The 27150-nt window shown below is 34.7% G+C and overlaps 1 protein-coding gene across 1 annotated transcript in view; it reads right to left on the reverse strand.

Moving 5' to 3' along the window:
- Positions 1–27150, reverse strand: part of LOC142337841 (uncharacterized) — an 84004-nt gene that overhangs the window by 29891 nt on the left and 26963 nt on the right. The window contains exon 3 of the mRNA XM_075387392.1: positions 4876–5025. Coding sequence (XP_075243507.1) covers positions 4876–5025 — 150 coding nt within the window. The remainder of the gene's footprint in view (positions 1–4875; positions 5026–27150) is intronic.

Here is a 27150-nt window from a genome sequence, read left to right on the forward strand (position 1 = left end):
GTTTTCATTACTTTGAAATTAATTGTTTTAAAAAATCGGTTTTAAAAAAATTAATTGTTTTAAAAAACGAAAACAGTAAAGAATTTTACAACTTTACTGTTTTTGTTCTTTATTGTCTAATTGTTACCAAGCCTTTTTATTGAGTAGTCCCATATCTTTTCGGATGAATTAAAAGTTATTTTGTTTAATATCAGTTTTATCTGACGCTATTTTGACTTTAAGTTTTGTTGTTTAAAACGGACATGAAGTTTTTGATTTAATTAATTTTTGTTGTTGTTGTTGTTTGATTTTGTTCCTCTTGACTCGCTTTCTTAATATTTGCACATCACATCAATCTAATGCACCATTATTCACTCCACCACTGAGTTATTTGCTTTGGAGGCTATCTTTTCGTTCATACACCAATTTTTAAAAATACTTAATTTTTTTTTTTGGGGGGGTTCTATGTTCCTCATTTTGTAGAAAATCATGCCAAAATTGTGGATGAGCGGGGTCGGAACCTTATGTGCAATTGCACATTACCGAGCAGCCTTGTAAATGTATAGTACCAAGGTTTTAAATCTCACGAATAAGCCCATGGTGGCTGGGTTATATTTAAAACAATGACAGACCGACTATCGAAGCTGTGCTTTTAAAAGTTTTTTCAACAATCGAAATCTCAGGACAAAAGTTTTTGAACATTTGACTTTGCACAGTCAAAACTTTGAAAAATAGGCATCATTGAGCTAAGGTTGCGAAACTAACATTAGTTTTGGAATAGGGCAAACCTACGGTTGGACTCAATAACCCATCCTCAAGATGTCACCAACTTGGGGAATTTGTAATTAAGTTATATACAATTTCAACAATTTTAGAGTGTGCGGATTGCAGTAGCAAAAACTCTAAAAATTATTTGATAATTTGGCTATATTCAATCAGCTCAATTTAATTAAGTTCTCAAAAAGGGGTCAAAGACTGTCAACGATTATCCTATGATTTAAAACTGAACAAACTTTAGTCATTTATTAGTCATTTTCTTGCCATAGATATTACTTCGCAGAGCAGAATAAAATAACGAATCAAAATATAAACGGGCATTAAATTTTAACATAAGCCTTTCTAATCCCTTCGCTTGAAAAAAAAACGCAATTTATTCCATTACATTTTTGTTAATATAAATAGGGTCAGATTGCTCAGAGAAATAATTAGAAATTCTGAGACCAGAAAAAACTCTCTGCATTCTAATTCTGCTTTTTTTCGAAAAGTAGTTCAATCGCCTAAACTTCTGAAACATTTCCTCACCACTAACAAGGATGACTATTCTTATCCATTACTCTCCCATATCTACAGCTTAAAAAACTGAATGACAAAAGGCTATTCATAAAGACTCAGAATTATAAAATGTCAGGAAGACAATAAATTTGATGACTTCTGGCTCAGAGAGACTTTAAAAGCTCATTAACTCTAAATCAAGTTATTTTTTGTCCCATATACTGCTCATGCAGTGACAATTTTATAAACCAATCAACGCACATACGATCAAGTTGAACTTTCAAAAATTACCTTTCAAAAGCAAATAAGACACAAGAATTGCTTCTAATCAGGATTACAATCAATCATTTTGGAAAATAGGCATTTTTGAAGCACGATATTCGGCAACGTGCGCTTGCATCATATTTAGACCCTCCCATCGCAAATTTCAAAAACAAAATTAGCTCAATCGGCTCATTTGACGTACGGATTGACAGATAGTGGTGGCTTAAGATTAAAGAAACTAGCTTAATTGGGTTAGTGCGAGTAATTGATAGCGCGCAAACGTGTGTGTGAGGGGAAAATTTTCCTATAATTGACCTCAAACTCGTTAAATTATGCAGCTTTGCATCTTTGGTTAAACGTATACGTACAGACTTGAAGAGCTCTGAGAGCACTGAATTCGATCGGGATTTACTCAATTGTACCGTTTTCAAGGACAATATGTCAAATTGTCAGACAGAAAACTGCAAAAAAACCAGCCGGCCCTAAATAATTTTAAAACTATTTTGTTTGAGAACAATAATAACTGGATTAATGGAATGTGAGCCAGATTTTTCGACGAAGGGACTATGCAGAAAAATTACAATCTCTGCAATCTTTTGAAAGACCAATAAGGAAACGATAGGCACTGTAAACATAGCCGGCAGATTGCCGGAATAGCTGCGAAATAGACTTGCGTGCCCTAAAATACAGATGGAAAAAGATACAGAAGTGAGTTGATAATAGTTATAGCCGCCGCCTATAAAACTTACAATTTTATTTCAAAGGAGGTTGTTTTTGGGTGCAAAAAAATTTTCCCTGTCGCGTCTCGAACCGGCGATATCCGGATTAACAGCCAGTCGCCTTAACCACTCGGCTGTCGGACCATACAATCTGTTATCTTACAATCAACCTTGTTTTAGGAACAGATTCTGTTTCTGAATAACCGCAATTTAGGTCACGCAGAAAGCGTGAAATCAAGCGCGAAAAAGCCATTTAAGCAGTGACGAGACAGAATGTTCTAGAACAAATGTAAAACGAAAATGAAGCGTCAGACGACGAAACAAAAAAAAACCAAGAGCACCGCAATATAGCTACGCTCAGCTTACAGCTTCGCAGCTATAATCACAAATTAGCAAGATAAGCATAATCTGAGCAAATAACCTCGAAAATTTAAAAAAAGCAGTAAAAATTGGTGAAATGTTCACAAAACTTTCTTGTTTAAATTTCAGGCCAAATTTGCTAAATAGTACATTAGCTTTATGAAAATTTGCAGATGGGTTAGATGTTTTTAAATCTCGTATCGTTAGAAGTTGGTCACCTAAGATGAAATCGTTTACACAATTTTTAGCGTGTCCGGACAAAAACAAATCCCAGATAAAACAGTCCCAAATTGTAAAATATTGCATACAAAATTGGCCCAAGAAAGCAAACAAAACAGTCCCAGACGAAAGAGTCCTAACAAAACATAGAAAATGATATATGCACACCAATTAACAAAGAAACTCGCTTAAATTATTCATATGACGGTAGGTTATTTAACAAAGATTAGGCTGATTACAACATAGTTTTTGCCAACCAGATGTATTTTGAAACAAGTTTTTGGTTTAATCTTAATTAATATCAATTAAAAACAATGCATTCAGATGCGTAACTCATAGATTACGCTTGTTAATTGTTTGTAGATTAGGTTAACAATTGTGCTGATATTTATTCGGGACTATTTTGTCTGGGGAAATTTAACAATTTGGGACCGTTTTGTCTCTGACAGTTCTGCCGGAAAGGTTAAAAAATGTGTAAAAGATCTCATATTATGAGAACAACTTCTAACGATATGAGATTTGAAAAATCTGACCTCTATACAAATGTTTTCAAAATGAATGCATAATTTTGCAAACTCGGCTTTAAACATCAGCAAGAAAGTTTTGTGAATATTTGACCAACTTTTACTGCTTTTTCAAACTTTCTGAGGATATTTGTTGAGATTAATCTTATCTTACTAATTTTGGAATACATTGCCCATCGTTTCCTTATTGGTCTTTTAATAAAAGATCGCAAAGATAGTAATTTTTCTGCATAGTCCTTCAGTAGGAAAAAAAGTGGTTCATATTCCGTTAATTCAGTTTATTTCAATGTTCTCAAACAAAATACTTCAAAAAGTATTCAGGGCCGGTTGGTTTTCCTGTATTTTTTTGTCTGACAATTTGACATTGTCCTCGAAAAGTGTACAAATGAGTAAATCCCGATCGAATTCAGTGCTCTCAGAGCTCTTCAAGTCTGTAATTATACGTTTAACCGAAGATACAAGGCTGCATAATTTAACGAGTTTGAGGTCAATTTTGGGAAAATTTCCCCCTCCTACACACACGTTTGCGCGCTATCAATCCCTCGCACTAAGCCAATGAGGCTCGTTTCCTTAAGCTTAAGCCACCACTATCTGTCAATCCGTACGCAGTCATTGACAGCGATTCCCCCGACGTTATTAGGTTATGGCTACACGAACTGGCGTCAAATGAGCCAAAAAGAACTTGTTTAAAAATACATATTTATGGCAAAAACTATGCTGTAGTGAGCTTAATATTTGTTCAATGACCTACAAGCATATTAATAACATAAGAAGCTTCTTTGTTAATTGGTGTGCAATTATTAACCTCTATGTTAAGTTGGGACTATTTCGCCTGGGACTGTTTTGTCTCCTTTCTTGGGATTATTTTGTCAGTGCCCATTTTGTCTGGGAATATTTTGCTATTCGGGACTGTTTTGTCTCGGACTGTTTTGTCTGTTCTTTTTTTACGTTAGGTAGTTTAAATGTTTTTAATTTGGACCAATTAATTAATCTGTGATCTATGGGTAGGAAAATAGCGACTGCTGCTAATCTCAGCAGCGATCGACCAGAACGAGCTCGGCCGCTTATTTGCAAATTTTTGCAAACCTGGCAATATTTCTACAATTTCTAAGGTGCAAATTAAGGCACACAAAGAGAATTTGCAAACACTTACAAACTTGGCATGATCTGTCAAAAGTTTTCACATTTGATCTTTTAGACTAGTAGGGCTTCATTCTTTCAAACTCCAAACGAGCTTAACTGAAGTAAGCCTCGAGCTAAGTGGAGTTCGTGAACTCTCCGAATAAAGTGAAATTTTTTGGTGCACTTTTTTACTTTTAGTAGTTTAACATTTGTCAATCCGGCCATTTTAGCTCAGCAAAACTCGGCAGAAAATTCAAATCAGTCAAGTAAATAGCTTGGGATTAAAAGATAGCAATTAGAATAAATGCTACAGACTTAGCTTCAGAGTAATTAAAAACTTGAGCGAAAGTGCACTCAAAGTTTTCAAAAAGTGAATCGTTGATCAGTCAAGATTTGAGAGCATGCACAAATTTCACCTTTAACTTTTTGGGTCCGACGAATTGTCCGTTGAAAGTGTCCACTGCCCTCTTGGCATCCTGTGCCAGTTTGAACTTGACAAAGCCATAACACAGTGACTGTCCAGTGATCTTGTCCTGCACCACTTTGGCGTTGTCAACTGGACCTATCTGGAATAACAAAAAGGTGTTCACTTCAGAACCTTTGCATGACATTGACAAATAAGGTAAACAAAAAGAACGAAAATTAGAACAGAAACACCCCTCCCCAACACTGGGTGAATATTGGCCGATCCGGGGTCCTTCCAGCTCTACGTCTTAATAAAGTATTTGGCATTTTTTATAAATCTATCAACAAAGAATAAGTATGAAACAAAAGTAAGATAAGGTAAAAGTCAAAGGATTAACAGCAAATATACTATAAAGTCAGAAAATAAGTTGAACGGATCAACCCAAAACGTTTTAAGATGATAAAAAATAAAAAACAAATATCAATAGAATCCTTTACAGGGGTAAGTGGAAACAAATAAAAAGTATTATACAATTGCATTCTGAGGAAGGATTATCAAATGCAAAGATTGTTAAATTATGCACCTAGAAACAAAACTTCGGTTAAACGCATCGAGTGACAATCTTTTCAAAAACCTTGTGAAATACAATCTCTAAAATTTTTTAACGACTACAGAGTTTTATCCGAAGCCAAGATTGAAAGTTATTGAAATGTTGAGATCAGTAAAGTTTTACAAGCGTCGAGTCCACTCTTCAACCGATGAAACTTGTTGGTTCCAAAAACATTTCGAATAAGTACATTTCCACTCGAACCATAATTTTTTTTAAAAAAACTATCAAATCTTTTATTCTCGGACAGCTCCGTTGATAAATAGACTCATAATTTACTTGATTGGATTACATACTACAGAAAAAAAACTTCTATTGTTTTCCACCTTCAGCAAAAAAATATTAATCATTCTTGTGCAAATTGTTAGATTATAAAGACAGCCGGCCCAGTTCGAGCAAGTTAAAATTTTCAAGTTATCGAAAAGTTAAGTTCATACAACAATTGTTTTTTTAAGATTTCGAGTATTTTTAAAAAAGAATTAATCCAATTCAATGTAAATTGCAGAGCATATTCGAACACAGATCGGACCTTTCATAGGAGCACCATCTGCGTCGCATTTTGTTTAGAAATAATGGTAATGGGGAAATTAGAACGTAAATAAATTTGTGAGTCGAAAATCTCAAAAAAATGGTTATTAGGATCTTTTCCGTTTGTGCCCCCTCCCCCCAGCGCATATTATTTTATTTACTATGTAATGACACATGCTCTCTAACTGGGGGGCGCATACCGTACTTGGGAGGGGGGAGGCAAAAACGGAAAAGATCCGGTTATTATTATGACAGAGACTTAAGACATCGTAAAAAGGCATTTTGAGCCTCCTCTCGGACCTAACTGTCTAATTTTTCCATTACTGAAAAAGTATAATTTTTTAACCATGTTTGTGCAACATGACAGCTTTCATTTCACGGAACATTCTAAATGAAAAGAATAAATATCAGTGGGCATATCAGACTTAGTTAACATCAAGAGCAAGATAACTGTCAAAACATTCGGAACACGAACATGAACTCGCGTACTGGTGTTTTGAGAAATCAAAATTAAAAAAATTTTTGTCAAGTTTTCATCACAGCCATAAAAATTAAGCAACCTTTGAAAATTAAACATCAAAGCCTATTTAACAGCAGTCTGTGAGCTGTAACGGAAATAGATTTAACGTATATTTGCTTTTTTTATGTCAATTAGAAACCAATTTTAAATCAGTAACAACTAAAATCACCATTCAGCGATGAGTAAACCCGGGTCCAGCCCGAATTGTTAACTTGTAAGATTTTGCAAGTTTCTTGCAAAAGATGGTTAACTCGTAAGAACTTGCGATTCGAATGGTTAACTTGTAGAAACTTGTAAGTCGAACGGTTAACCTGTAAGAAATTGCGAGACGAATAGCTAACTTGTAAGTTTCTTGCAAGTTCGTTCCGGTCGAGCGCAACTCCTATTGGTTAATTCAATTTAACATTCAGTCATTTATCGTAGAAAGCGCATGGGAGTTAGTTGCTATGTTTGGATAACAATACAATTCGATCTAAGTAGACAAATTTGTTGATTTTTGAATTTTATCAATTCAAGAGAAATCCTTTTGCAATTCCATTAAAAAACAGTAGATCTCAACTAGTTTCTTCGCGATTGCTTTTTTAAAAGTGTTCCCAAAAATTTGACTTCGATTGAATTTTCAAAGCCATATGTCAGCATTTTCTCAAAATAATTTAGTGGCCTTTCATTTTTATCTTATTATAATTTCAATTCACACTTTTGCAGATTCTATATTTTACAAACATCCGTTTACGTTCATGTCTTGCAACCTTTTTACGGTTTAGTGTGTGTGTGTGTATGTGTGTGTGCCTGCGCTTGTGTGTGCGTGATGCGTGTTGTGGTGTGTGGTGAGTGCGAATGTTTAACTTGAAGTAACTTGTGAGTCGAATGGTTAACTTGTAAGTCGAATGGTTAACTTGTAAGAACTTGCAAGTTTTTGGAAGAAAAACTTGCAAGGCGATGCATCGCCTTGTAAGAACTTGCAAGTTCTTACAAGTTAACCATTTGGCCTCGATCCAGGAATCAGAGATTAGAGAGTTACTAATTTTAACTAATTTTACCTCTCCCAAATAATAAGACAAAATTTGAAATTTTTGATTTCCTGTTAATCCTGTTCTCTTTATACTAACTTCCGAGAGCTTCAGTAATTCAAAGTGAATAGTTTCAGTAAAGTAAAGAGGGTTCATTTTCATAATCTTTTCTGTCTCTTTTTCTCAAAAAAAAAACAATTTTTTTTGCCATACTCTTTTCTTTGTCTTCTTTTTCTTTGTCTACTTTTGATTTGCGTTGTAGTCAATAAATTAAAATCCAGCGGTGAGCATGTCAAGAGACAAGTAGTTCTGTTAATCAAAAATGAGTTTTGGATGTCCTTTGCTTAGTAACTGACAATTTTAGTAGTAACTCATTCCAGCTTTGTTATACTGTCAACTTCTTTATCGTGCTTAATCATAGAGCTAACACTACGTTCGACCGCTAATTTAAATTTTTCAATTGATTGCAATTAATTTAAGTTTTTCAATCACCTGATGGATAATTGACTTCCGAGCAATCAAATAGCTGCAATTAATTGAATACAATAATTAATTGCAACTCACATAAGTATATCAGTCGGGTTGCACCTCCAAAACGTTAGATTTCCCATTTCAAATCCTTTACTCTGTTTGGTAGCTAGTAGTTCACCTTTCAAACTGATGATATTTTAGACAAAAAGCCAAAAAATGACAGAAGTTCAACCACGCACACAGACAACAATAAAAAATATGCTAAATTATTATTTCGGGCCAGAGCATCCAAATTATTATTTTTTTTGAAACATGTAAATTACTCAGACTATAACCCTAAGGTTAGATATCTACATGCTCTAAAATGTTAAATAAAATAATCAGCATTGTTATTAATATAGTAATCTTCAAATTGTGGCTGTTCGTTTTTATAGGTAAAAATAGGATTTGAAGGCTCCTATTTGTCTATTAACGGGTACTTACCTGTGTTGATCGAGCAAAAACTCGGTTAAAACATTTTTAAAGCAAGTTTTACTGTTAAAAGTTCTTATTGAAGAGGGCAATTTGTTCCATTTTTGAACGCTTTTCAAGATTAAAGATTTGTTACTCCACTTCGTTTTCGTTTTCTTTTTTATAATAATTTGATTTGTTCTGTCTGGCGTTATGGCGACTAGTGAACATTTTAAAATTTTCGGATGTTTCCCATTGTTTTATATCTGTTTGTAGCTTCATTAGGCTAACTTTTGAGATAAACAATTCGGCTGGTAGGATACGATCCTTAATGAGAAGATCAATGGAGTGGTCAAATTTTTGACGAAAATAACAAACTTTTATTCCCCAGTTAATTTGCCTGTTTATGCGGTTTATGTTTTTCACTGTAAGAGTTTGGAGGAATACTCCACTGAAAGAAAGATGAGAGAGTACAACTGACTTGAAAACATCAATTCTTACTTTCAAAGGTATTTGATTTCTTACAAGATACAAAGAACGAATTGCATTAGCCATTTTGCTTAAAACTGTATTCAGGTGATTTTCAAAGGTTAAGTTTGAATCAATTTGTACTCCCAGATAACGACATGCATGAGCTGGTTTGATAACTTCGCCTTTAAAAGAAATTTCTGGATCCGAATTAGTATGATCTGTAAAGAATAACATCTCTGTTTTATCGGCATTTAATGTGAGTTGATTCTCTGTCAGGTATTTGTCTGTTTGTTCTAATATTTTTTGAATTTTTTGGGGAATATTTTCATTACGTTCAAATTTGCATATAATACTAGTGTCATCCGCAAATTGAACGACATCATTTTCGCCTTCCAGCTTTTCAGCTTTCTTGAGAAAGATTTCATGTGAAATTGAATTGAAAGCTTTTGCAAGATCTAAGAACACAGCACCTGTGTCGTTATCTTGCATATTTTCCTATTATTTTTTCAATAAAGTAAAGAACAGCATCAGTAGACGACTTTCGAGATTGGAAACCGAATTTTTTTTTGTTCAAGAGCGCAAATTTTTCAAGATATTCTAATAACTGATTAAGTAAAAGCCTTTCAAAAACTTTTGCAAAAGTTGGTGTTACAGAAATTGGACGATAATTAGTTAAAACAGAAACATCTCCTTTTTTGAAAATTGGTGTGATGTGTGCATCCTTAAGAATTGTTGGAAAAACTTTCTCTTGAATACAATCGTTAAATATAATCTGAAGATGTGTCCCAATAGCATATTTTCCGGATTTCAATGCCCAAGCATTGATGTATCCCGGCACTGGTGCTTTGTTGTTGTCTAGATTGTCAATAACTTTATAGATTTCCCTCAAAGTAAAAGGTCTAAAATTAAACTCTTGAAAAGTTCGCTCCATTTTTTCGACGTTCAATGGAACAATCTGCCCTCTGTAGATGCCCATTTCGCTGAAAACTCTGTTAAAAGCGTTACATATTGATTTTTTGTCTTTCGTTTTTGTACCATTCTCATCAATTTCAGTGATGTTTGGACTGTTATTTTTCTTTCCAATTTTTTTCTTAATGAATTTCCATTTCTCTTTTGTGGTTTCAATTTTCTTAAAAAAATCCTCTGAAAGTTGATTTTGTGCTTCTTTTAACTTTCGGTTTACAAGGTTGCGATATTTTTTAAATGACGCAAAAGATTCAGCACTTTGTGTCAATTTGTACTCATTGAAGTAACGATGTTTCTCAGAAACTAAATGTTTAATTTCTTTTGTCATCCAAGGTTTTTCTCAAGTAGTCTTTTTTATATTAGAAACTAATTTCTTCTCTGTTGGTGCATTTTTCTCGAGTATTGTCAGAAAAATTTTGTTAAACTCTGCAAACATTTCATCGCAGTTTTATTGTTGATAAACTGTTCTCCAATCTGCAAGAGCCAGATCTCTATTAAATTTTTCCTCGACAAAATTTTTTGTATCTCGTATTAAAAAAAATTTTGTTTTTCTTCTAACAAAAAAAGTTTGCTCTGAAAAAATATTACATTATGATCAGTATCGAAAGGAGGTAAGCAGACTTTGCAACTAGTGATTTGCTTATTAGACGAGAAACAGTGATCTATCCAACTTTTTTTATTGTTGCTTATGCGTGTAGGAATATCAATGTTAGATAACTGTAATCCTAGTCCCGCCGCTAAATTCTGAAGGCTTTTCTGCCCATTTACGCTCAACATATCAATGTTATAATCACCAAATAAGAGAATATTATCTGTAGCTGAGAACGCATTAGAAACCTCTGCACTTAATTCGTCTAAAAAGAAGTCACCCAGGCTTTGATGTGGACAATAGGAGATGTTAATGAGACATTTTTCAGTTAAAGGGTTGCCTAGCTCCAGCCACAAAGTTTCAAAAATTTTCGGATCAGCTAACTCAAATTCTCTTCTGCGCTTAAAATTTATTTTCTTAGGAATCCATATTCCTACACCCCCACCCTTAGCTGCTCCTGTTTGATGTGACCGATTTTTATGCACAAAATTGTGCTCAGCGCTGAGGTTTATATTCCAGCTTTGATCTTCGCTCATCCAAGTTTCAGTTACAATAACAAAAGTTTCCGAATCTAGCTGCTGGAGCAAGTTTGATATATCTTGATACTTATTCTGTATGCTACGAGCGTTGAAAAGTAGAAATTTAATGCCAGTTTGAGCGCCAAATATAGCATCATCCAAAGAAGAAAGTTTTGAGTCATAGGGTCCAGGATTTTTTTCTATGTCACCACAGAGAAGCAAAAAATTTCTGTTAGGAAAACGTGAAACACTACGAACAGCCGCAATGAATAATAAAATCAGCATTCTCTGGACAAAATCAGCATTCTCTGGATAAAATCAGCATTCTCTGAATTATATTAATTTAATAATGACGGTGTGGTGGTATAAGCCGAACGGGACTACAGGCGCAAGTGAAAATGGCTGACATACCAAATTAGAAATTTTATTGCCGTCCAATCAGAATTGGATGATCGCACAACAAATGTTCCATGTTTTCAAATACGATATAAAAGTTAACGTAAATGTGCTTAGAAGCCGCGTTAAGCCGAAAGAAAAAAATGTGTATTTTGGAGAGAGACTGATCTCACGTTCGGTTGTGATAGATTCATATCAATGCATGGCCACACGCGGTAAAATATAATCTAGAATTAGACTATGCAAAATGTCGGTTAGTTGAACGCGTAAAATTAGTGTTTTAAAATTCTTAACCAATCAGATCCGTTGAAAATTTGATATTTTGGTACGTTTACTTGATTGGTCAATTTCAAACGCATCACTTTGAAGTATTTTATTGTGAAAAATACCAATAAAACAGCGTAACGGAGGTATATCCCGATGCAAAATCTCGCCTCTCCGCCCGTCGAGTAAGGGAGTGCAGCCACGGAGAACCCGAGTGGAGCGCAACCTGGCCACACCATAATGACGACAACTGATTTAATTCGCCATCTCTAAAATTTTAAGCGCTTGATTTTGGCGGAACGATTTATTGGCCAATCCCATTTCATTATTTTAAATTCGTTTCTGTGCCCGTTTGCCTCAATTTCCGTTGTATTTACAGTCATTGATATGTAATAAAACAATACTGGAGTGCAAAGCACAATGCGAGGATACATTAAGGGATACATTGATCCTTTTCGATTCATTTATTTTTTTGCTAGAAAACTTGTCTCCAAGACGAGAAGAAAAAATAAAACGTCAAAGGCTCTTAACTGAAAGTGAATTCATTAACATCGGGAAAAACAAAAACACCGTAGGTTAAAAATTTTATAATGATTTCTGCTCCTTTCAAAAACAGCTCATCCAAATATCCAAATCCGAGCACTTGAAATTACAACAGACAGCAAAATATAGCCAAAGCTTGAATTACAAATTTGACAAACTAGGCGACGTTTTTCAACATCCTCTTCCATTAAAAAAAGTGTCAATCAAGTTGCAAAAAATAATGAATTTTCATTTCGTTTCATAACAAAGCATGAATCATTACAAGTCCTCAGAATGCTGCGCCCAACTAAGCTGAACCCATACTGAGGAACGAAAACAATGCCAGCATGGACTTTCAGTAATGCTTCGGCAATTTTAGCAAGACCCATCACAGAACTATTCAAAGCTTACCTACCTTAAGGAGAAAAAAATTCCCTAAGAACTAAAATTAACCAACGTGATTAACCTGTACAAAAAAGGTGAGCCAGATAATCCAACCAATTATAGACCAATTTCTCTTACACCTCTCAAAAATTTTTTGAGAAACTATACAAAGCGCATATGGAAGACTATTTGCATGCAACACAATTATTAATCAACAGACAATTTGCTTTCAGAAAATATTCTACAGTAGACGCATCAGTTTACTTCACTCAGCGCGTTAGAAAGGAATTGATTGAAAACAAGTTTAATACATGTGCCTTTCGCGATCTCTCAAAAGCCTTCGAATCAATAAATCACACTATACTAGTAAAAAATTGATGTGTTGGATTCAATGATTTATCAGTAAAATTTTTATCAATTTTCTTAGGCGGTAGGATGCAAAGAGTAATTGTGAATGGTGAAACGTCAGCCTGGATTCAATAACATCATTGGGCCCCCGGGGTACAATTCTCGGACCGCTTTTCTTCAATGTTTATGTAAACGATTTAGAACTAAAAACGTGCAAAATTATCCTATACGCTGACGATTCTGTTCTTTAAGCGCTTGATTTTGGCCGAACGATTTACTGCCCAATCCGATTTAATTGTTTTATATTCGTTTCTGTGCCCGTTTGGCTCAATTTCCGTTGTATTGAAAGCCATTGATATGTAATAATACAATACTGGGGTGCAAAACACCATGAGAGGATACTTTGAGGGATATATTTTTCCAATTCGATTCATTTATTTTTTGCTAAAAAACTTGTCTCCACGACAGCGAGAAGCAAAAATAAAACCTCAAAGGCTCTTAACTGAATGTGAATTCACTAATTTTGGGAAAAACAAAAACACCGTAGTTTCAAAATTTTATAATGATTTTTGTTCCTTTCAAAAACAGCTCATCCAAACATCCAAAGCCAAGCGCTTGAAATTTCAACAGTTAGCATAAAATAGCCAAAGCTCGAATTATAAATCTATCAAACTGGGTGACGTTTTTCAACATCCTCTTCCATTTAAAAAAAGTTTCAATCAAGTTGCCAAAAAATAATGAATTTTCATTTCGTTTCATAACAAAGCATGAATCCTCATAGGTCCTCAGAATGCTCCCCCCATCTAAGCTGAACCCATCCAGATGACCGAAAACAATGCCATCTTGGACTTTCAGTAATGCTTCGGCAATTTAAGCAAGACCCCTCATAGAACTATTCAAAGCTTAACTACCTTAAGGAGAAAAAATTTCCCTCAGAATTAAAATTAACCAATGTGATTAACCTGTCCAAAAAAGGTGAGACAGATAATCCAACCAATTATAGACAAAAATCTCTGCCACCTCCTCTCAAAAATTTTTGAGAAACTATACAAAGCGCAGATGGAAGACTATTTGCATGCAAAAAAAATATTAACCAACAGACAATTTGGTTTCAGAAAATATTCTACAGTAGACGCATTAGTTTAATTCACTGAGCGCGTTAAAAAGGAATTGATTGGAAGCAAGCTTACCATATGTGCTTTTCTCGATCTCATAAAAGCCTTCGAATCAATAAATCATACTATACTATTAAAAAATTATGTCTTGGATTCAATGACTCATCAGTAAAAATTTCATCAAGTTTCTTAAGCGGTAGGATGCAAAAAGTAATTTTTAATGGTGAAACTTCGGCCTGGATTCAGATACATCATTAGGTCCCCGGGGTACACTTCTCGGACCGCTTTTGTTCAATCTTAATGTAAACTATTTAGAACTAAAAACGTGTGAAATCATCCTATACGCTGACGATACTGTTCTTTAAGCGCTTGATTTTGGCCGAACGATTTACTGCCCAATCCAATTTAATTGTTTTATATTCGTTTCTCTGCCCGTTTGGCTCAATTTCCGTTGTATTGAAAGCCATTGATATGTAATAATACAATACTGGGGTGCAAAACACCATGAGAGGATACTTTGAGGGATATATTTATCCAATTCGATTCATTTATTTTTTTGCTAAAAAACTTGTCTCCACGACAGCGAGAAGCAAAAATAAAACGTCAAATGCTCTTAACTGAATGTGAATTCACTAATTTTGGGAAAAACAAAAACACCGTAGTTTCAAAATTTTATAATGATTTCTGCTCCTTTCAAAAACAGCTCATCCAAACATCCAAAGCCAAGCGCTTGAAATTTCGACAGTTAGCATAATATAGCCAAAGCTCGAATTATAAATTTAGCAAACTGGGCGACGTTTTTCAACATCCTCTTCCATTTAAAAAAAGTTTCTATCAAGTAGCAAAAAATAATAAATTTTCATTTCGTTTCATAACAAAGCATGAATCCTCATAGGTCCTCAGAATGCTCCCCCCATCTAAGCTGAACCCATCCAGATGACCGAAAACAATGCCATCTTGGACTTTCAGTAATGCTTCGGCAATTTAAGCAAGACCCCTCATAGAACTATTCAAAGCTTACCTACCTTAAGGAGAAAAAATTTCCCTCAGAATTAAAATTAACCAATGTGATTAACCTGTCCAAAAAAGGTGAGACAGATAATCCAACCAATTATAGACGAAAACCTCTGCCACCTCCTCTCAAAAATTTTTGAGAAACTATACAAAGCGCAGATGGAAGACTATTTGCATGCAAAAAAAATATTAACCAACAGACAATTTGGTTTCAGAAAAAATTCTACAGTAGACGCATTAGTTTAATTCACTGAGCGCGTTAAAACGGAATTGATTGGAAGCAAGCTTACCATATGTGCTTTTCTCGATCTCATAAAAACCTTCGAATCAATAAATCATACTATACTATTAAAAAATTATGTCTTGGATTCAATGACTCATCAGTAAAAATTTCATCAAGTTTCTTAAGCGGTAGGATGCAAAAAGTAATTTTTAATGGTGAAACTTCGGCCTGGATTCAGATACATCAATAGGTCACCGGGGTACACTTCTCGGACCGCTTTCGTTCAATCTTAATGTAAACTATTTAGAACTAAAAACGTGTGAAATCATCCTATACGCTGACGATACTGTTCTTTAAGCGCTTGATTTTGGCCAAACTATTTATTGGCCCATCCGATTTAATTATTTTACATTCGCTTCTGTGCCTGTTTGGCTCAATTTCCGGTGTATTGAAAGCCATTAATATGTAATACTACTGGGGTGCAAAACACCATGAGAGGATACATTGAGGGATACATTGATCCATTTGGATCCGTTTATTTTTTAGCAAAAAAATTGTCTCCACGACAACCAGAAGAAAACTTAAATTGTCAGAGGCTCATAGCTGAATGTGAATTCATTAATGTTGGGAAAAACAAAAACACCGCAGGTTCAAAATTTTATATGATTTCTGCTCCTTTCAAAAACAGCTCATCCAACATCCAAATCCGAGCGCTTGAAAATTCATCAGATAGCAAAATATAGCCAAAGCTCGAATTTGGGAAACTGGGCGACGTTTTTCAATATCCTCTTCCATTATAAATTTCAAATAAGTTTCAATCAAGTTGCAAAAAATAATGAATTTTCATTTCGTTTCATAACAAAGCATGAATCCTCATAGGTCCTCAGAATGCTCCCCCCATCTAAGCTGAACCCATCCTGATGACCGAAAACAATGCCATCTTGGACTTTCAGTAATGCTTCGGCAATTTAAGCAAGACCCCTCATAGAACTATTCAAAGCTTACCTACCTTAAGGAGAAAAATTTCCCTCAGAATTAAAATTAACCAATGTGATTAACCTGTCCAAAAAAGGTGAGACAGATAATCCAACCAATTATAGACGAAAATCTCTGCCACCTCCACTCAAAAATTTTTGAGAAACTATACAAAGCGCAGATCGAAGACTATTTGCATGCAAAAAAAATATTCTACAGTAGACGCATTACTTTAATTCACTGAGCGCGTTAAAAAGGAATTGATTGGAAGCAAGCTTACCATATGTGCTTTTCTCGATCTCATAAAAGCCTTCGAATCAATAAATGATACTATACTATTAAAAAATTATGTCTTGGATTCAATGACTCATCAGTAAAAATTTCATCAAGTTTCTTAAGCGGTAGGATGCAAAAAGTAATTTTTAATGGTGAAACTTCGCCCTGGATTCAAATACATCATTAGGTCCCCGGGGTACACTTCTCGGACCGCTTTTGTTCAATCTTAATGTAAACTATTTAGAACTAAAAACGTGTGAAATCATCCTATACGCTGACTATACTGTTCTTTAAGCGCTTGATTTTGGCCAAACTATTTATTGGCCCATCCGATTTAATTATTTTATATTCGCTTCTGTGCCCGTTTGCCTCAATTTCCGGTGTATTGAAAGCCATTAATATGTAATACTACTGGGGTGCAAAACACCATGAGAGGATACATTGAGGGATACATTGATCAATTTGGATCCGTTTATTTTTTAGCAAAAAAATTGTCTCCACGACAACCAGAAGAAAACTTAAATTGTCAGAGGCTCATAGCTGAATGTGAATTCATTAATGTTGGGAAAAACAAAAACACCATAGGTTCAAAATTTTAAATGATTTCTGCTCCTTTCAAAAACAGCTCATCCAACATCGAAATCCGAGCGCTTGAAAATTCATCAGATAGCAAAATATAGCCAAAGCTCGAATTTAGGAAACTGGGCGACGTTTTTCAACATCCTCTTCCATTATAAATTTCAAATAAGTTTCAAACCAAGTTGCAAAAAACAATGAATTTTTATTTCGTTTCATAACAAAGCATGAATCCTTACAAGTCCTTAGAATGCTGAACCCAACTAAGCTGAACTCATTCTGAGGACCAACAACAAAGCGAGCAAGTACCTTCAGAGATGCTTCGGCAATTTTAGCAAGACCCCTCACAGAACTATTCAATGCTTACCTACCTTAAGAAAAATTTTCCCTCAGAACTAAAATTAACCATTGTGATTAACCTGTACAAAAAAGGTGAGACAGATAATCCAATCAATTATCGACCAATTTCTCTTACACCTCTTCTAAAAAATTTTTGAGAAACTATAAAAAGCGCAGATTTGCATGCAAAAAAAAATTAATAATCAACAGACAATTTGGTCTCAAAAAATATTCAACAGTAGACGCAATAGTTTAATTCACTGAGCGCGTTAGAAAGGCATTGATTGGAAGCAAGCTTACTATATGTGCTTTTCTCGATCTCATAAAAGCCTTCGAATCAATAAATCATACTAAACCCTTAAAAAATTATGTCTTGGACTCAATGACTCATCAGTAAAAATTTCATCAAGTTTCTTAAGCGGTAGGATGCAAAATTAATTTTTAATGGTGAAACTTCGGCCTGGATTCAAATACATCATTGGGTCCCCGGGGTACACTTCTCGGACCGCTTTTGTTCAATCTTAATGTAAACTATTTAGAACTAAAAACGTGTGAAATCATCCTATACGCTGACGATACTGTTCTTTAAGCGCTTGATTTTGGCCGAACTATTTATTGACCCATCCAATTTAATTATTTTATATTCGCTTCTATGCGCGTTTGGCTTAATTTCCGGTGTATTGAAAGCCATTAATATGTAATACTACTGGATGGGTCTACTGAATGATTTCTGCTCCTTTCAAAAACAGCTGATCCAACATCCAAAGCCGAGCGCATGAAAATTCATCAGATAGCAAAATATAGCCAGAGCTCGAATTCAGGAAACTGGGCGACGTTTTTCAACATCCTCTTCCACTATAAGTTTCAAAAAAGTTTCAAATCAAGTTGCAAAAAACAATGAATTTTTATTTCGTTTCATAACAAAGCATGAATCCTTACAAGTCCTTAGAATGCTGAACCCAACTCAGCTGAACTCATCCTGAGGACCAACAACAATGCGAGCAAGTACCTTCAGAGAGTCTTCGGCAATTTTAGCAAGACCCCTCACAGAACTATTCAATGCTTACCTACCTTAAGAAAAAAAATTTCCCTCAGAACTAAAATTAACCAATGTGATTAACCTGTACAAAAAAGGTGAGACAGATAATCCAATCAATTATCGACCAATTTCTCTTACACCTCTTCTAAAAATTTTTTGAGAAACTGTAAAAAGCGCAGATGGAAGACTATTTGCATGCAAAAAAAATTAATAATCAACAGACAATTTGGTCTCAAAAAATATTCAACAGTAGACGCAATAGTTTAATTCACTGAGCGCGTTAGAAAGGCATTGATTGGAAGCAAGCTTACTATATGTGCTTTTCTCGATCTCATAAAAGCCTTCGAATCAATAAATCATACTAAACCCTTAAAAAATTATGTCTTGGACTCAATGACTCATCAGTAAAAATTTCATCAAGTTTCTTAAGCGGTAGGATGCAAAATTAATTTTTAATGGTGAAACTTCGGCCTGGATTCAAATACATCATTGGGTCCCCGGGGTACACTTCTCGGACCGCTTTTGTTCAATCTTAATGTAAACTATTTAGAACTAAAAACGTGTGAAATCATCCTGTACGCTGACGATACTGTTCTTTAAGCGCTTGATTTTGGCCAAACTATTTATTGGCCCATCCGATTTAATTATTTTATATTCGCTTCTGTGCCCGTTTGGCTCAATTTCCGGTGTATTGAAAGCCATTAATATGTAATACTACTGGGGTGCAAAACACCATGAGAGGATACATTGAGGGATACATTGATCCATTTGGATCCGTTTATTTTTTAGCAAAAAAATTGTCTGCACGACAACCAGAAGAAAAATTAAAACGTCAGAGGCTCATAGCTGAATGTGAATTCATTAATTTTGGGAAAAACAAAAACACCGCAGGTTCAAAATTTTATATGATTTCTGCTCCTTTCAAAAACAGCTCATCCAACATCCAAATCCGAGCGCTTGAAAATTCATCAGATAGCAAAATATAGCCAAAGCTCGAATTTAGGAAACCTGGCGACGTTTTTCAACATCCTTTTCCATTATAAGTTTCAAATAAGTTTCAAATAAGTTTCAAATCAAGTTGCAAAAAAACAATGAATTTTTATTTCGTTTCATAACAAAGCATGAATCCTTACAAGTCCTTAGAATGCTGAACCCAACTAAGCTGAACTCATCCTGAGGACCGACAGCAATGCGAGCAAGTACCTTCAGAGATGCTTCGGCAATTTTAGCAAGACCCCTCACAGAATTATTCAATGCTTAACTATCTTAAGAAAAAATTTCCCTCAGAAATAAAATTAACCAATGTGATTAACCTGTACAAAAGGTGAGACAGATAATCCAATCAATTATCCACCAATTTCTCTTACACCTCTTCTAAACAATTTTTGAGAAACTATAAAAAGCGCAGATGGAAGACTATTTGCATGCAAAAAAAATTAATAATCAACAGACAATTTGGTCTCAAAAAATATTCAACAGTAGACGCAATAGTTTAATTCACTGAGCGCGTTAGAAAGGCATTGATTGGAAGCAAGCTTACTATATGTGCTTTTCTCGATCTCATAAAAGCCTTCGAATCAATAAATCATACTAAACCCTTAAAAAATTATGTCTTGGACTCAATGACTCATCAGTAAAAATTTCATCAAGTTTCTTAAGCGGTAGGATGCAAAATTAATTTTTAATGGTGAAACTTCGGCCTGGATTCAAATACATCATTGGGTCCCCGGGGTACACTTCTCGGACCGCTTTTGTTCAATCTTAATGTAAACTATTTAGAACTAAAAACGTGTGAAATCATCCTGTACGCTGACGATACTGTTCTTTAAGCGCTTGATTTTGGCCAAACTATTTATTGGCCCATCCGATTTAATTATTTTATATTCGCTTCTGTGCCCGTTTGGCTCAATTTCCGGTGTATTGAAAGCCATTAATATGTAATACTACTGGGGTGCAAAACACCATGAGAGGATACATTGAGGGATACATTGATCCATTTGGATCCGTTTATTTTTTAGCAAAAAAATTGTCTGCACGACAACCAGAAGAAAAATTAAAACGTCAGAGGCTCATAGCTGAATGTGAATTCATTAATTTTGGGAAAAACAAAAACACCGCAGGTTCAAAATTTTATATGATTTCTGCTCCTTTCAAAAACAGCTCATCCAACATCCAAATCCGAGCGCTTGAAAATTCATCAGATAGCAAAATATAGCCAAAGCTCGAATTTAGGAAACCTGGCGACGTTTTTCAACATCCTTTTCCATTATAAGTTTCAAATAAGTTTCAAATAAGTTTCAAATCAAGTTGCAAAAAAACAATGAATTTTTATTTCGTTTCATAACAAAGCATGAATCCTTACAAGTCCTTAGAATGCTGAACCCAACTAAGCTGAACTCATCCTGAGGACCGACAGCAATGCGAGCAAGTACCTTCAGAGATGCTTCGGCAATTTTAGCAAGACCCCTCACAGAATTATTCAATGCTTAACTATCTTAAGAAAAAATTTCCCTCAGAAATAAAATTAACCAATGTGATTAACCTGTACAAAAGGTGAGACAGATAATCCAATCAATTATCCACCAATTTCTCTTACACCTCTTCTAAACAATTTTTGAGAAACTATAAAAAGCGCAGATGGAAGACTATTTGCATGCAAAAAAAATTAATAATCAACAGACAATTTGGTCTAAAAAAAAATTCAATAGTAGACGCAATAGTTTAATTCACTGAGCGCGTTAGAAAGGAATTGATTGGAAGCAAGCTTAATGTATGTGCTTTTCTCGATCTCATAAAAGCCTTCGAATCAATAAATCATACTAAACTATTAAAAAATTATGTCTTGGACTCAATGACTCATCAGTAAAAATTTCATCAAGTTTCTTAAGCGGTAGGATGCAAAATTAATTTTTAATGGTGAAACTTCGGCCTGGTTTCAAATACATCATTGGGTCCCCGGGGTACACTTCTCGGACCGCTTTTGTTCAATCTTAATGTAAACTATTTAGAACTAAAAACGTGTGAAAACATCCTATACGCTGACGATACTGTTCTTTAAGCGATTGATTTTGGCCAAACTATTTATTGACCCATCCAATTTAATTATTTTATATTCGTTTCTATGCCCGTTTGGCTTAATTTCCGGTGTATTGAAAGCCAATAATATGTAATACTACTGGATGGGTCTACTGAATGATTTCTGCTCCTTTCAAAAACAGCTCATCCAACATCCAAATCCGAGCGCATGAAAATTCATCAGATAGCAAAATATAGCCAAAGCTCGAATTTAGGAAACTGGGCGACGTTTTTCAACATCCTCTTCCATTATAAGTTTTAAATAAGTTTCAAATCAAGTTGCAAAAAACAATGAATTTTTATTTCGTTTCATAACAAAGCATGAATCCTTACAAGTCCTTAGAATGCTGAACCCAACTAAGCTGAACTCATCCTGAGGACCGACAGCAATGCGAGCAAGTACCTTCAGAGATGCTTCGGCAATTTTAGCAAGACCCCTCACAGAATTATTCAATGCTTAACTATCTTAAGAAAAAATTTCCCTCAGAAATAAAATTAACCAATGTGATTAACCTGTACAAAAGGTGAGACAGATAATCCAATCAATTATCCACCAATTTCTCTTACACCTCTTCTAAACAATTTTTGAGAAACTATAAAAAGCGCAGATGGAAGACTATTTGCATGCAAAAAAAATTAATAATCAACAGACAATTTGGTCTAAAAAAAAATTCAATAGTAGACGCAATAGTTTAATTCACTGAGCGCGTTAGAAAGTAATTGATTGGAAGCAAGCTTAATGTATGTGCTTTTCTCGATCTCATAAAAGCCTTCGAATCAATAAATCATACTAAACTATTAAAAAATTATGTCTTGGACTCAATGACTCATCAGTAAAAATTTCATCAGGTTTCTTAAGCGGTAGGATGCAAAATTAATTTTTAATGGTGAAACTTCGGCCTGGTTTCAAATACATCATTGGGTCCCCGGGGTACACTTCTCGGACCGCTTTTGTTTAATCTTAATGTAAACTATTTAGAACTAAAAACGTGTGAAAACATCCTATACGCTGACGATACTGTTCTTTAAGCGATTGATTTTGGCCAAACTATTTATTGACCCATCCAATTTAATTATTTTATATTCGTTTCTATGCCCGTTTGGCTTAATTTCCGGTGTATTGAAAGCCAATAATATGTAATACTACTGGATGGGTCTACTGAATGATTTCTGCTCCTTTCAAAAACAGCTCATCCAACATCCAAATCCGAGCGCATGAAAATTCATCAGATAGCAAAATATAGCCAAAGCTCGAATTTAGGAAACTGGGCGACGTTTTTCAACATCCTCTTCCATTATAAGTTTTAAATAAGTTTCAAATCAAGTTGCAAAAAACAATGAATTTTTATTTCGTTTCATAACAAAGCATGAATCCTTACAAGTCCTTAGAATGCTGAACCCAACTAAGCTGAACTCATCCTGAGGACCGACAACAATGCCAGCAAGGACCTTCAGTGATGCTTCGGCAATTTTAGCAAGACCCCTCACAGAACTATTCAATGCTTACCTACCTTAAGAAAAAATTTCCCTCAGAACTAAAATTAACCAATGTGATTAACCTGTACAAAAAAGGTGAGACAAATAATCCAACCAATTATAGACCAATTTCTCTTACACCTTCTCTCAAAAAATTTTGAGAAACTATAAAGAGCGCAGATGGAAGACTATTTGCATGCAAAAAAATTATTATTCAACAGACAATTTGATTTCAAAAATATTCTACAATAGACGCATTAGTCTATTTCACTGAGCTGGTTAGAGGGGAATTGAAAGAGAACAAGTTTACTACATGTGCCTATCTCGATCTCTCAAAAGCCTTCGAATCAATAAATCATACCAAACTATTAAAAAAAATTGATGTCTTGGATTCAATGATTCATCAGTAAAAATTTTATAAGTTTCTTAAGCGGCAGTATGCAAAGAACAATTGTGAATGGTGAAAATTTGGCCTGGATTCAATTATATCATGGGGTCCCCGGGGTAAAGTTCTCGGACCGCTTTTATTCAATCTTTATGTAAACGATTTAGTATCAAAAACGTGTGAAATCATCCTATACGCTGACGATACTGTTCTTTAAGCGCTTGATTTTGGCCGAACGATTTATTGGTCAATCCGATTTAATTGTTTTATATTCGTTTCTGAGCCCGTTTGGCTCAATTTCCGTTGTATTGAAAGCCATTGATATGTAATAATACAATACTGGGGTGCAAAGACCATGAGAGGATACATTGAGGGATACATTTATCCAATTCGATTCATTTATTTTTTGCCAAAAAAAAAATGTCTCCACGACAACGAGATGAGAAAATAAAACCTCAAAGGCTCTTAACTGAATGTGAATTCATTAACATTGGGAAAAACAAAACACCGTAGGTTCAGAATTTTATAATGATTTCTGCTCCTTTAAAAAACAGCTCATCCAAATATCCAAACCCGAGCACTTGAAATTACAATAGATAGCAAAATATAGCCAAAGCTCGAATTATAGATTTAGCACAATGAGCGACGTTTTTCAACATTCTCTTCCATAAAAATAAATTTCAAATCAATTTGCAAAAATAATGAATTTTCATTTCGTTCCATAACAAAGCATGAATCATTACAAGTCCTCAGAATGCTGCGCCCAACTAAGCTGAACCCATCCTGAGGAACGAAAACAATGCCAGCATGGACTTTCAGTAATGCTTCGGCAATTTTAGCAAGACCACTCACAAAACCATTCAATTTTTACCTACCTTAAGGAGAAAAAATTTCCCTCAGAACTAAAATTAACCAATGTGATTAACCTCTAAAAATAAGGTGAGACAAATAACTCAACCAATCATAGACCAATTTCTCTTACACCTCCTCTCAAAAATTTTTGAGAAACTATAAAAAGCGCAGATGGAAGACTATTTGCATGCAAAAAAATTATTATTCAACAGACAATTTTTTTTCAAAAATATTCTACAGTAGACGCATTAGTTTAATTTACTGAGCTGGTTAGAGGGGAATTGAACGAAAGCAAGTCTACTACATTTGCCAATCTCGATCTCTCAAAAGCCTTCGAATCAATAAATCATACCAAACTATTAAAAAAAAATGATGTCTTGGATTCAATGATTCATCAGTAAAAATTTTATATGTTACTTAAGAGGTAGGATGCAAATAGTAATTGTGAATGGTGAAACTTCGACCTGGACTCAACAACATCATGGGGTCCCCGGGTAGAGTTCTCGGACTGCTTTTATTCAATCTTTATGTAAACGATTTAGAATCAAAAACATGTGAAATCATTCTATACGCTGACGATACTGTTCTTTAAGCGCTTGATTTTGGCCAAACGATTTATTGGCCAATCCCATTTAATTGTTTTATATTCGCTTCTGTGCCCGTTTGGCTCAATTTCCGTTGTATTGAAAGCCATTCTTATGTAATAATACAATACTGGGGTGCAAAACACCTTGGGAGGATACATTGAGGGATACATTGATCCAATTGGATCCATTTATTTTTTAGCTAAAAAATTTGTCTCCACGACGAGAAAAATCAAAAGTCAAGGCTCTTAACTGAATGCGAATTAATTAATTTTGGGAAAAACAATAACAACGTGGGTTCATCATTTTATAATGATTTCTGCTCTTTTCAAAAACAGCTCATTCAAACATCCAAATCAGTGCGCTTAAAATGGAACTTAAAAAATGAAGTTAGATATTGCAGTAAAACAGTCAGACCTTTTAAAAGTTTGAGGAACTCATTCGGTGAAATTTCAAAAGAGCAAACATTGCAAAACTCGAACCAAAAATTTAGCAAACTAGGCGAAGTTTTCCAACATCCTTTTTCCTTAACAAATTTTCGATCAATTTGCAAAAAATAATGACTTTTCATTTCATTTCAAAATAAAACTTGAATCCTTACAAGTCCTCAGATGCTGAACCCTAAGCCCATAGAACCGACTACATTGCCAGCAGGGGCTTCCAGTGATGCTTCGGCTATTTTGGCAAGACAACTCAAACTATTCAATGCTTACCTACCTTGAGGAAAAATTTCCCTCGAACTGAAATTAGCCAATGTGACTAACCTGTACAAAAACGTGAGACAGATAATCCAACCAACTATAGACCAATTTTTCTTACACCTGCTCTAACAGAAAATTTTTGAGAAACTATACAAAGCGCTGATGGAAGACAATTTGCATGGAAAAAAATTATTAATCAACAGACAATTTGGTTGCAGAAAATATTCTACAGTAGACGCATTAGTTTACTTCACTGAGCGCTTTAGAAAAGAATGGATTGAAACCAAGTTTACTGCATGTGCACTTCTCGATCTCTCTAAAGCCTTCGACTCAATAAATCATACTATACTAATTGAAAAATGAAATGACTTGGATTCAATTATTTGTCAGTAAAATGCAAAGCGGTAGGATGCAAAGCGAGTAGTAATATAGTGAGCTACACTCCCCGGGGGGGGGGGGGGGGGTGAGGTCCCCCATGTATTAAGATAGGGTATAGCGTATTTTTCGGGATTTGGGTCCTCCCTAACGTATTAAGATAGGGAATGAATTAGCATGTATTAAGATTAGGTATAGCGGTGTTAATGTATTAAGATTAGGCAGAGTTTGCATGTATTAAGATTGGGTATAGCCGCCATGTATTAAGATTAGTTATAGCCGGCGACATGTATTAAGATTAGTTATACGCGCCGACATGTATTAAGATTAGTAATAGCCGCCGACATGTATTAAGATTAGTAATAGCCGCCGACATGTATTGAGATTAGTTATAGCCGCGGACATGTATTGATTAGGTGCCGCCATGTATTAAGATAGGGTATAGGTTTTGTGTATGTATTTGTGCATGTACATTTTCTAGTAGTATAGTCGGTGCAAATGTGGGGGGTAGGTTCGGAGACGCTCCTGATTGGCTGAAATTCAGCCAATCAGGTTCGGAGACGCTCCTGATAGGCTGAAATTTTGAGGGGAAAATATCAATGTTTGTGTAGTTATTAAGTGATTACGTGAGAACAATAGAATTGGCGTGGGTAATTAATTGCTGTAATTATGTGAGGGGTAATTATGTGACAGGTTGAATTTTGTTTACAAATTTTATGTTATTAAATTGTGAAATTAATTGGTGGGGGTTTTCAATTACCCTAGTTATCTGAGGGGTAATTATGTGACATGTTGAATTTTTGTTTACAAATTTTAGGTCAATTGCAAAGATTGTTCCCCTAATTGTTTGAATCAATTGTGTAACAAATGTCTTTTGCGCGCTCATTAATTGGAAAAAATTCAATGATAGATAAAAATGAATTAAAATTGTATAAAATTACAGACACAGTATAAATGTAATAGAGAATACTAAAGAATTGTGCTATGGTAAAAGGATTTAAGTTATATGTTGAGTGGTGCTGTATGAATACCGTCAGACTGAACAATGCGCTTAGGGTAGAAATAGGACAGTCCCTTCTTTGTCTGCTCATACGTAGCAACACAATGGTTTATTGTTCTGAACCCTCTATTTGTTGAAGTAAGATTGATAATTTCATCCATCACACGTCGATATTTCTCCATGGGTCCATCTCCGTTCTCTTCTAGTGTTCTTTTATTGAGACCTTTACTGCTGAA

The sequence above is a fragment of the Convolutriloba macropyga genome, chromosome 4, assembly GCF_964194025.1.
Source record: "Convolutriloba macropyga chromosome 4, txConMacr16.3, whole genome shotgun sequence".
NCBI classification, from domain to species: Eukaryota; Metazoa; Xenacoelomorpha; order Acoela; family Convolutidae; genus Convolutriloba; species Convolutriloba macropyga.